Source organism: Megascapheus bottae, chromosome X (assembly GCF_031878675.1).
Source record: "Megascapheus bottae isolate mThoBot1 chromosome X, mThoBot2.hap1, whole genome shotgun sequence".
NCBI lineage: Eukaryota > Metazoa > Chordata > Mammalia > Rodentia > Geomyidae > Megascapheus > Megascapheus bottae.
In genome coordinates this window covers 53,600,826-53,614,034 of record NC_143547.1, presented here as the reverse complement: position 1 = coordinate 53,614,034, position 13,209 = coordinate 53,600,826, and the positions used below count along the sequence as shown (strand labels likewise).

The following is a 13,209-nucleotide window of genomic DNA, read 5'->3' as shown; positions in this document are numbered from 1 at the left end:
TAGGAAACTTGTAAAATTATATATGTAAAAAAAATAATAAAATAAAATAAAATAAAATTATATATGTAAAATATATATTTTTTTCTTTTGGTATCTTTTTCTTTTCATTTTTAACCAGTGCTTAATTTTTCCTAATGTTAAAAAAGAAAATGGTCTTTTCCTCTATTTTGTTATTCCTAAACATTTTCAGTTCAATATTTTCCTTTTTAAAATTTAAAAATCATTAATAGACATTCAGATAGAGTGTATATCTTTATGAATTACTATGTGATACTTTTGATTTTTGTACTTGTAATGTACATTTTATGTGAACTTTCAAAATCTTTGTAATGTTTATGATATAATGTACTGGTATTTTTATTTGTAGACACTTGCATTTTGGTTGTAACCTATAACATGAGATTAATTATGCAAGTTTAAATTTGTGGTATCATATAGACAACAAAATAACATTCAATTTAGGAGTGTTTGGATTTTAGATTTTTTTTAGAGACACTCATTTTGTCCAATAGTATTTTAACATGTTAAATGTTTTTGTATTACCTTTTTACTTCTAGAAATTATATAAAAGGGAAGTTCAGCCTCCTTTCAAACCTGCTTCTGGAAAACCAGATGATACTTTTTGTTTTGATCCTGAATTTACTGCAAAAACACCTAAAGGTAGTGTACTCAAGGCTTTATTACTATAATGATTACATAAAGCATTATTAGGCAAAATCCAAAAGAATGGTAATTTTACATTGGGTTGGTTTACACGGTTGGTTTACCCTTTTTTGGAGCGTAGATTTGTATATACAATTATTTGGTGCCTATTAAATAGAAAACATTTTTAAAGCTATGCAAATACGGCCATATAGAATGAGGCTGGGCAAAATGAATTCCATGATATGAAAACAAAAATAAAATAAAAAAATGTTTCTATTCTAGAAAAGGTTTATCTTTGCTCTTAATGTACTATGTGAAGTTACTTCTTTTCTCTTTTTTCCCCCTTATGATTTATCTCATTTTGTTACTATATTTGGCTTTTCTACCTAGTATATATGTTTATTTGGTTATTTACAATAGGGAGGGGAAAGGGAAAACAAGATGATTGTGGGATGAGGGGAGGGAAAGTGTGAGAAAAACACACTGATATGAGGGATATCAGTGTTCCAGAAATAATGTACCCACTACCTGACAAATGTAGCTATAACCCCATTATACATCACCCTGACAACAAAATAAATTTTAAGAAAAGAAAAAGTTTTGGAAAAAAGAAACATTTTTATTGAGAAGTTGAAACTAGGGCGAATAGCTTATTTTACTTCTTAATTTGTAAGTATTTTGATGGGCTAATGATTTATGGGATACTCAGTAATAGGTAAGATGAGCTGACTTAGTTTGGGATTTAAAGTGGTTCAATTGATTGTTATCTGTTTTATTATTTCATTCAGTAAATAATCAATGCCTACTATACACTGAACAATGAATCTGCAGCAATCAAAAGGAAGGCCAAATATTACCACACAGAACTAGAGTAGTAAATTTATACTTGACAATTAGTAATATTAGCACGTTATGTCATAAAAATATTCTTTGTAATTCTAATTAAAAACTCTAAATATTAGATTCTCCAGGTTTGCCAGCCAGTGCAAATGCTCATCAGCTTTTCAAAGGATTCAGCTTTGTTGCAACTTCTATTGCAGAAGAATATAAAATCACTCCCATTATGAGTTCAAACGTATTACCAATTGTTCAGGTAATTCCTGCTTAATTACTTTATTCAGTTTGGGGACAATTATTACTTTCAGTTACTAATAGATTTTTAATAATTTTAAAAAGTGATTTTTAAGCTGGGTGCGTTGGCTCACGTCTAATCCTAGATACTCAGAAGGCTGAGATCTGAGGATCAAGGCTCAAAGCCAGCATGCCCACAAAAGAAGAACCCAAGACTCTTATCTCCAATTAACCTTTAGAAAACTTTAGAAAACAGGAAGTAGTGCTTGGCTCAAGGGTAGGATGGTAGCCTTGAGCTGAAGAGCTTAAGGAGAGTGCCCATGCCCAAGGGTAGGGCAGTAGCCTTGAGCTGCAGAGCTCAGGGACAGTGCTCAGGCCAAGTTCAAGCCCCATGACCTACCAAAAAAAAGTGATTTTTAATCATTGTTCATTATATAAATGACCTAAAGACATTTCTATATGTTTTGGGGAAAAGAGCAAATAGTAATAACTTTTCATTATATTTGTGTATTTGTATTTACAAGAAAATGTTAGAGGGGTTTATATGCATACATTTCCCTTAGTATTCTAGAGAACTTTCGATTTAGAATTGGTTCAGGTACCGTCTAGGCACTTCAAAAATATTGATAAACAGTCTAGAATGAATTAATTGGAAAAGCAGGACAGAAGGTAGAAAATTAAAAAATATTTTTTATATTTTACTTAAAAATGTTTTACTTAGATAAATGGAAATGCTGCACAGTTCGGTGACGTTTATGAATTGAAAGAGGATATTGGTGTTGGCTCCTATTCAGTTTGCAAGCGATGCATACATACAATCACCAACATAGAATTCGCAGTGAAGGTATTATCTCTGAGTATTGTTTGATATGTGTAAATTATTGGTACTGAATTGTACTCATTAATTGACATGTTGAATTGAGACCCTTTTGTATAACTACTTAAAGATAAATACAAAAACAAAATAAAATAAATTGTAGCTTAACTTAATATATATTTTCAGTGAATCAATTGAAAAAGGAAAATGTACAATGATGAGAAAGAAGCTTGAGACTTAATTTTTCATTTTGAATTTCTCTGCAAGGCTTCATTTTATACAAACAACATATTTAATTTTTTTGCTTTTGAATAATTTTATTTTAATGTAGTAATATTTAAGATTGAGCAGTTTTGACAATTGCAATCACATTTAGCTCATTATCATTTAGTATCATCTCAGTGAAATGGAATATAATTTCAGTGTTTTCTGGTTCAGTTTGGAGAAATTTTTAAGTATATGTCATAAATCTTAAAAAAATCGACATTATTTCATTCCATTTTAGAAAAGAAAATAAACCACAGATAATTTTCTGAGATTTTTCTCCTCTCTGTATCTTAGATCATTGACAAAAGTAAGCGAGACCCCTCAGAAGAAATTGAAATTCTGATGCGTTATGGGCAGCACCCCAATATTATCACATTAAAGGATGTAAGTAATTTAAGTATTAAGGATATTAGATTGGCTGGGAGTTTGGCTTAATTTTAGAGTGCTTGCCTAGCATGCTGGAAGACCTGGGTTTGATTCTTCCATACCACATACATAGAAAAAAAAAGCCAGAAATAGTTCTGGCTGTGGCTCAAGTGGTAGAGCTCTAGCCTTGGGAAAGCCCAAGGACAGTTTTCAGGCCCTGACTTCAAGCCCATGGAGGGAAAAAAAAACTTAGAAAAAAAAGTATTAGGAAAATTAATATATTTATGACTTAGAGCTTTATATCTGTTATTTTATGCAAAAATGTACTAAGAATCCCTTGATCTGCCACTATAGTTTTCATTTGTCCCCATACTCCTTTTCTTATAGATGTAGAAGAGTGATCTTATTACTTGTATCAAGTCTAGCTTGTTAAGCAGTTGACATTGCAGCTGGTAACATTTATTACTATCTAGTACCGTGAATTAAAAAAATTAAAAATATGCCACATCTTTTTAAAGATTATACTTTCCTGTTTGTATAACTGTTTGATATTGAATTGCAGATTGTTCCTTGAGTAAAATAGTGTTAGTTTGTATGTTCATAGTTGATTAGTTATTAGTTTTTTTGTAATCCATGTATTAATGGTACAGAATGCTGACATTTCACATTTCTTCTTGTAGAAGGCAACAAAAAAAAAATCAACCATGAGCAGTCTGTTTTAGATAATATGATATATACTTTGATTTGTAATATTTGAATAGAATACTAGTTTGATTATACATATATCTAAATATGGTTGTATATTTACATTGATGCTTTGTAAACAATTTATTTATAGTGGGGTTTGTATTTAGTACCTTGTGCTTGTTACAACAGTGCTGTAGCACTCATGCCACATATTGGAGCCCCTTATTGCTTTATACATTTATTTTAAGATTTTGCCTATGGACTATCTGGACCTCAGACTCGTACCTATGCCTCTCAAGTAGCTGAAGACTATAGTCAAATATTACCTTGTCAAGTTCTTTCTTAAGATAGGGGTCTTACTTTTTCTTTACCCAGGTTTAACTCCAAGAATCTCTTGAGTAGTTATAGTTGATAGGTTAATTGAATTTAACATGCATTTAAGATGCCATGTCACATAATGAACTGACAAACATTTAATGCCGTAGTTACAAAAACAAGATATTTTGTTTGAGAGGCACAGCTTTCTAAGTTCGTTTATATTCATTTATAAGCTTAATTGCAGTGTATTAATAGAAAATGTCAATTTTTTTTGGTCAGTCTTTCGACTTGAATTCAGAGCCTGGTCACTGTCCTTGGCCTTTGTCAAGACTGTGTTCTACTACTTGAGCCACAAGCACCATTTCCTGCTTTTTCTGTACATGTGGTAACTAGAAATAAAACCCAGTGCTTCCTGCATGCTATGCAAGCACTCTACCACTGGGTCATGCTCCCAGCCCCAGAATTTTTAATACAAAAATTTATTAGCAAAGAAAATCATATATAGTTGAAAAGCTGAAATTGTAATTACAAATAATAGCTTTAAGATACATTTATTTTTACCAGTCCTGATGACTGAACTCAGGGCCTGAGCACTGTCCTTGGGTTTTCCTCAAGGCTAATGCTCTACCACTTGAGTCACAGCACCACTTCTGGCTTTTTTCTATGTATGTAGTACTGAGGAATTGAACCCGGGTGTTCATGCATGATAGGCAAGCACTCTACCACTAGGCCAAACTCCCAGACCCAAACTTGTACCTGGTTGAAAGCAGATTAGACAGAGTAACTAGCAAAATGGTAAGCTGCAAGTATGGCTCATGTTGTAGATTGGTAGTCAGAAACAGTAAAGCATGAGAGGTCAAGGTACTAATTTCAAGCCTAAGAACCAGCATGCGCACGCATACACACCCCCCAAAAATTGTACATTCTTTTTTAGGTCTTTGATGATGGGAGATATGTTTACCTTGTTACGGATTTGATGAAAGGAGGAGAGCTACTGGATCGTATTCTGAAACAGAAATGTTTCTCAGAACAGGAAGCTAGTGATGTGCTGTATGTAATAACTAAGACAGTTGACTATCTTCATTGTCAAGGAGTAAGTTATAGTTATTTTTCCCTTCAGTTATGGAATCTATATATTATGAATTTATATATACTATGTATACCTAGATATGTCTTTGTACACACATGTACACATACATCTGTATATACACATGTGCATGCATAATTCTATTGTGTGGATTCATGTATATAAATGTAAGTGTATGTTATCCCCTAAAATAAATTTGTTTTTCTATTACTTGTATATTTTAATAGAGAGTATCCCAATGAAAGTCATTATGATAGTGAAGATCCTACTCATCTATGTTTATATGTTCTCTGTCTATCTGTCTCTGTCTCTGTCTCTGTCTCTCTCTCTCTCTCTTTCTCTCTCTCTCTACCAAGTATGGGTAATTTTTATATTTATGTCCAGGAACCGAGAGCTGAGGTTGGAAATGCATAAGAAGACTGATAGCTTGATTAGAAACTGGAACATCAGAGCTCATTTTCTATGTTCATTTCAGATCTTAGACTGGAGCAAAGCTCATGTCCAAGATTTATGATTGAAAGGTTTTTTTTATGGAAATTTACTAAAATGTTTCACACAAATATTATGTTTTGCTGTTTATATTCAAGATTGTTCATCGTGATCTTAAACCCAGCAATATTTTATACATGGATGAATCAGCAAATGCAGATTCAATTAGGATCTGTGACTTTGGGTTTGCAAAACAACTTCGAGGAGAAAATGGGCTTTTATTAACTCCATGCTACACTGCAAATTTTGTAGCGCCTGAGGTATGGTTTAGCAATTGTCTTTCATTGTTTTCCTAAGTTGAGTATGTATTAGTCATTGATATGTTGTAGAGTTTACTTTTCTTGTTAACTCTTGAATATAATATCTTTAAATCAATAAATTTTGATAATACTTTTCTTAAGTATTCAGATAAGTAGGATTAAACTGAACCTAATAATCAGACTATTATATTCTCTTGAAGAGGTTATATTCTAATTTCAGAATCTTAAAATTTTAAACTTGGATATAGGGTAGAGATAGTTGCAACTTCAATTTATTATATATTGTAAATAAACAAATTCAAAATACTAAAATAATTTATTAAAATAATTTATTCATTTGATAACAAAAGTCACATATTTTGGTTTCTGATAACTGAAGATGAAATGATTTAAATTCTTTCATATGTAATGTATCCCTTCTTTAGGATTTTCATATGTCAGTCTTAGGGGGAGGATCAGGAAAGATAAAACTGGAATGCAGATTTTACATTTGGGAAACTCCAGTTGATAGCTATGACACTATCAACTATAGCAACAAAAGTAAAAGTGGTGAAAAATGAATTGGAGATAGTGATAACTAGATAAATGTTATTTATAAATCAGGAATTGTTCTTATGTATGATAGACAGTAATAATGGATTTAAATGACTATGTGTTCCAATATAAACTCAAGACTGGAAGAAAGTCACAATAACTTAATTTGAAGATGAATTTCTATCATACATATTTTGTGATTTAATTGTTTTGTGTCAAATATTTGCCCTTTAAGCTATTGTATTTAACAAATATATCTATATATGGTTGTAATGGGAGTTTGGGCTCAGTATTGTGCTTATGAGGCAAGCTGTCTACCAGTTGAAAATGTCCCCAGTCCCCCTCCTCTTTTTTTGTTTTTTTTTTTCATGTAGGATATCTTGAGGTTTCTTTGCTCTGACTGCCCTAACACAGTGATGTTCTTAATATGCACCTCCTGAGAACTGCAATGATGGTTGTCAGTTGCTGGGCCTAAATAATGAATTTGTATTTTAAAGTATGTGTTAAAATAGTTTTATTGTAAAAAATCAATATAGAAGATTTTTTCCAGTACTATGGACTTCATGTTCTGCAAGCGATTTTATACTTTAACCATGCCTCAATCCTAGAAGAGTATTTTTTCTGATCATGAAAATTCTTACTTAAAAATGTTTAAAATTTGCTGTATCATTGGTGAATAGGGATATTGCTTGTTTTTTTTTGCCAGTACATGTTACTGAGCAATTGAACCCAGGGTTTCATGCATGTTCAGGGAGCACTCTATCACTAAGCTATGCTCCTAGCCCCATACTGCTTGTTTTTGTTTTTGTTTTGGTTTGGTTTTTTGCCAGTCCTGGTGCTTGAACTGAGCACTATCCTTGGGCTTTCTCAAGGCTAGTGCTTGACCACTTGAGCCACAGCACCATTTCCAACTTTTCTATGTATCTGGTACCAAGAAATTGAATACAGTTCTTCGTACATACTAGGCAAGCACTCTACCACTAGGTCACACTCCCGGCCCATACTGCTTGTTTTGTTTTGGGTTTTTTTGTTTGTTTGTTTGTTTTGTTTTTTTTCATACTGCTTGTTGTTAAGCAGTATTTCGTGTCATTTTCCTGGGAGCTGTATCACAAGAAGAGGCACATTTTCAGTCCTATGCATAGTGAACCATAGTCACTAAGTCTCTTTTCTTCCAGGGAAATGCATGAATATTCAAACTCTTCTCTATAAAATGATTGCATATACCTACAGTATACTGTCTATATAGTATACTGCTGTGTTTTTGTGTAATCTTCATTTTACTTTTGTGAAGAAAAATAAAAGATACTGAGTATTTGATCCAAAATGTGTAATCTGTAGATATATAGATCTATATCTGCCAGTGTCTATCTAGATTATTTAATTTGGATATAAGAATCACTGATAGTTCTACAACATATCAGTGGTTTATAGAAAGACAGAATATTTGAAATTAGGCCTCTTCTGTTAAATATAAGATATATTATGCTCATCATAAATATTTCCCTGATTTATGAAGTAAGCATGACAGCGGAGTATATAGTAACCATTTTAATGGCCAATTTCTTAATATTGACTTAATTGTGTATACTTGGACTCTTTAATATTATGGAAACTTTTCACTGGAAAAAAAGTTAAGGGTAAATGTGTCCCAAGTGAGTTTGTCAATACCACACAAGAAAATGTATCTGTGTTTAGATTAATGGTTAGGTAAATATTTTAAGATTAATGGTTGGGCAAACGTTTTAATATGAGTTCATATACAAAGTAGAATATAGTTTTTTTTAAATCCTAACACACACTCATTGTAGTCAGACACTTTCATCATTATAGTAGTGAAAATTTTTTAGTTGGCATGTGGAGACCACTTCTCCATATCTAGGCACTGAACTATACCTTGTACTTTCAAATGATTTGGAAAATTTTACCTAATGCTGAACTGCTAGTAATCAATAAATATTTGTAATTTTTATGAATGAAATAGAGATATCTTTTCTGAAAGGCATGTTTCTGGAATTTCATATCCTGTCATAAGATTTTAGAAAAGTATTTTTCAATTATGTATGTGGTACCGAGGAATCGAACCCAGGTCTTCATGCATGCTAGGCAAGCACTCTAAAACTAGGCCAAACTCCCAGCCCAATCCAGCTTTTTCTTTAAAAAAAAAATGGGCCGGGAGTTTGGCCTAGTGGTTAAAGTGCTTACCTAGCATGCATGAAGACCCTGTTCGATTCCTTGGTACCACATACATAGAAAAAACCCGGAAGTGGTGCTGAGGCTCAAGTGGTAGAGCTCCAGCCTTGAGAAAGCTCAAAGACAGTGCTCAGGCCCTGAGCTCAAGCCTGGGACTAACAAAAAAATGAAAAAAAAAGAATAAAAAAAACATAAACTTTTATTGTTAAAGTGCTACAAAAGCCAACTGAAAGAATGTGGCCAAATCTAGAACAATTAGAGAAAGTCAATAAACTATGATTTACTTTTAACCAAAAATTAAAAAAATAAGTATGAGGAGTTACTATCCAGCTTGTGAGGAATTACTATCCAGCTTTTTCTTTACTTGTATTATCAAACCTGGGTCTTTGTGCATGCTAGGCAACCACTCTACCAGTAAGCGAAAGAATATGTTATGGAATTGACTGCTTGTTTACCACACTCCATCCATTACCCTTTCTTGTCCTTTATGGACATTATTTTTGACTTTGTGTAGAAAATTAAACATTATGCCTCTCACTTTAAGTTAAGTTAGGTACTTATTTATGCCTGGAAACGGCCAAAGCCAAGCATTAATATTTTTTATCCTTTTATATGAAAATTCCATACTAGTGGTTATACAGTCTCCTATGTTATTACATTAATGTTTTTTTTGTTCATGTATACCTAGAAGCTTTAACAGTAGTCATATACTTCTAAATGAATAGAAATTGCCTCATTTTGTCTCTTGATTTTTCAGATAAATGATTTCATAGATAAATCTCACGTGAATATATAAAAATATATTGTTTTTATTAATGTGTCCAAATCAAAAAGACTTACATAAATTATTGTATGAAATATTAATGAAGCTATTCATATTTTATCAAATGCACATTTGTAGTACAGAAATATTCTTATAAAGATATCAGACTGATATAAAATATAAGTTTGTACTGCTTTTCTAATATCACATATTATCATAATATAGCACATAGCTGTTCTACTACGGATTAGCTCTGTGACAATGAGCATATTAATTCAGGCTCCAGCACCAGAATTAAAAAGTATTACTGCATTTATAGTATAAATGAAACTCTACAAATTAATTTCATGTTTCAATATCTATATATCTGTGTCCTTACAGAAGACATAAAAGCTCACTATCAGGTATTTAGGTCTTAAAAGACTGTGGGATTCTCTTTCTTTGGTTTTTGGTTTTGTGGGGATTTTTTAACTTAATTTCATTTATTGATAAAAAATACCAGTGTTTTTTAGTGTTGGGACAATTGCATAGTACTTTACTTTTAACATTAAGTCCATGAAATGATGTATGTTTTTATAACATGAATATTTATGAGATCATCAAAAGATCCTTTCAGTGGGAATACTGAATTTACATTGAGTAATATTACATAGTGTATTTCTTTTCTCAGGTGCTTATGCAGCAGGGTTATGATGCTGCTTGTGATATATGGAGTTTAGGAGTTCTTTTTTACACAATGTTGGCTGGGTAAGAAACATATTCATGTTATTTTGATTTCACTTACATATATAGGTAGAGTAGAAATACAAAAAAATTTAAGAAAAATGTCATAAATACTTAAAAATGTATAACATCTATAATAAAACAATATAAGCAATAGAAAAAATGTATGATGAAGAACTGTTAGGATAACAACCCAAAACCTGGAAGTAGAGATGTAGCTCCAGTGGAATGCTAGCCTGACAGAAAATGCTGAGGGTTAGTGCCCATTCCCTGAGTTCAAGACCAAGTACAAAGCACAAAAACAGAATATACATTTTTATGTTTATTTTTTGTTCAATATAATACTGTGTCATAATTGCATATTTCAACAAGTATTGATCCTTAAATTTTTCATGGGCAATATGTAATAAGATCTATGATTTTTAAAACTTTTGAATGAAATACTAAACTGAGGAAGCAATCTTATCACTGCTCTCAGAAGGATAAAGATAAAGCTAGAAACAAATAATGTTACTAATTTGCAAGTAGTATGGCTTTTAGTAAATAGTACTTTTAGTAAAAAGTATATACTTATGGTTATAGAAATTTTTTGATCAAGGCAAAGTCCATATTCACAAATAAATATATGCATACATGATTTATTAAATTCAATTTATTTTAACTGGTACTTAATAAATGCAGTCATATTATTTTTAAAACCATATAATTTTAGTTTAGCCTGATAGTTTTCAATTATTTGCTTTATGATTAAACAAGAAGTGATTGTGTATATGTGTCCCTAGTATCTCAATTACTGCTCAAATAAGAGAGATACAATTAACTTTAAATCCTTTAATTTTGTTTTGCCAGTCCTTTAACTTGAACTCAGGATCTGGGCACTGTCCTTGTGCTTTCTCAAGGCTAGCAGCAATTTACCACTTGAGTTGCAGCACCACTTCTCACTTTTTCTGTGCCTGTGGTATCAAGGAATCAAACCCAAAGATTTATGGATGCTAGGGAAGCACCCTACAACTTACTCCTAAGCCACACTTCCTGCCCAAATGCATTCATTCTTTTTTTTTTCCAGAGCTGAGGACAGAACTCAGGGCCTTGCACTTGCCAGGCAAGAGCTCTTCCGCTGAGCTCAATCCCAAATACCAAATGCATTCATTTTTAAGAATTATTTCAACTCATATATTCATCTCACATCCAAGAATAATTGGTTCTACAATTTGAGTATAGAGATTTTTATTTTATTGATATCAATAACTAATCCATTTTTGTAGATATCCATTAAATGTATTGTATTATTTCCACTGATAATACTGGTAAAAATAACACGCTACTGAATTAATACAATAAATGGATTATAAGTATATAAAACTATGGTTTTATTCATAGTAAGTATATTTCCTTGTTATCCTTTGCCTTTGAGAATACAAAATTTGAGTGTTTTAATGTGGTCTAGTAATAAAACTATAGGCTTATGTAAAATCTTTACATAGTTTACATTGTTTCACTAATAAAAGAAAAAAGAATATAGTCAAAGATCTTCAATTTATCATATAATTTATTAGGATTAAATTCACTGTCTGAAATATAAAATTTGATGAGGGAATGCATTTTATATTTGTGCTGCCTCTTGTGTCCATTAAAATTTATTTTATTAATAGGTATACTCCATTTGCTAATGGTCCCAATGACACTCCCGAAGAAATACTGCTGCGTATAGGCAATGGAAAGTTTTCTTTGAGTGGTGGAAACTGGGACAATATTTCAGATGGAGCAAAGGTATACATAAACATGCGCTATTTTGTTGCAACTCATGTTAAAGTGCTAAAACCATATGTTCTTATGTGTATATCTAGTGGTGTCATGTATTGTTCCAAACTAATTTAACTCACATTTGTCAATTAAGCTTCACAGTGATTTTTTTTTTCTATAAGATTTGGGCCATCATTCTTTCTTACCAGCCTGTATGTGTTCAGGGCATATAAGCTCACTCACTCTCTGAATCAACCAAATCAGAAAATGAAAACCTGAGGAACGATACATAAAGCTTATTTGTACATTTAGTGTATTTTCCACATCATCTTTAAGTATTGATAGATGTGGTTCTTTAAATATAATTTATTTTCATTTGACATATAGTTGCATGTTTACCAAGTACAATATGACATTGTATGACAATGACATGTGTAATGGTCAGATCAAGATAAGTGTAGCAAATCTATCACCTCAAACGTTTAAGATTGCTTCAGCCTTTGAAACATTGAAAATCTATGAGCTGTTTTGAAATAGATAATTAATTGTTAACAGCCATACTTATTTAGTTATTTAGTAGTACAGTAGAATATTGGAAGTTCTATCCAGCTACCTACTGTACATATTCACCAGCCTCCATATATACCTTCCTCTCCCCACACCAGGCTCCACTATCTGCTATTCTACTTTCCACTTTATTACTTTTAATGGTGGTGTTACACAAGTAATGAAATGTAATGAATATTGGAAAATGACCAGTTTATTTGCTACTTCTCACTACACAGAAAGAATCTTATATAATGAATTTGCTAATTACTCTGATTTGGTCAGTATACAGAGTATTGCTGTATTGAAATGTCACATTGGGCCTCATCAATAGGCATAAACATTATGTTAATTAAAATTTAAAAATATAAATCGACACAGTGACAAATATTTGAAACGTGGATAGTGATTTATGTTCCAGCTGTGGTTGTCAGTTTCCTGTGTCCTATGTGCTTTATGTTTTGATCTGTCTAGGTTAAAGAAATCTTATATATTGCAGTTGTGTTTTAGTGTTAAATATTTGTCTTATAATTGAGAAATTCACACAGGAAAAGATACTGACTAGTATAGTTGCAATATCTCATAAGGATTTTCATGTAGTTCTATTTTTGTGTTAAAGGACTTTCGTCTTGACTTTTCTAAGTTGTACAAAAATCTTTTACAAAATCATCTTTGTACATTTTAACAATCTTTGTATTAAATG

At 31.6% G+C, this 13,209-nt stretch overlaps 1 protein-coding gene across 2 annotated transcripts in view; it reads left to right on the top strand.

Annotated features, from left to right (window-relative positions):
* Positions 1-13,209, top strand: part of Rps6ka6 (ribosomal protein S6 kinase A6) — an 80,193-nt gene that overhangs the window by 54,370 nt on the left and 12,614 nt on the right. For both annotated transcript variants that reach the window (XM_090326757.1, XM_090326756.1), the window contains 8 exons: positions 558-660; positions 1,608-1,738; positions 2,438-2,560; positions 3,095-3,184; positions 5,106-5,264; positions 5,846-6,007; positions 10,165-10,241; positions 11,870-11,987. In XM_090326757.1, coding sequence (XP_090182883.1) covers positions 558-660; positions 1,608-1,738; positions 2,438-2,560; positions 3,095-3,184; positions 5,106-5,264; positions 5,846-6,007; positions 10,165-10,241; positions 11,870-11,987 — 963 coding nt within the window. The remainder of the gene's footprint in view (positions 1-557; positions 661-1,607; positions 1,739-2,437; positions 2,561-3,094; positions 3,185-5,105; positions 5,265-5,845; positions 6,008-10,164; positions 10,242-11,869; positions 11,988-13,209) is intronic.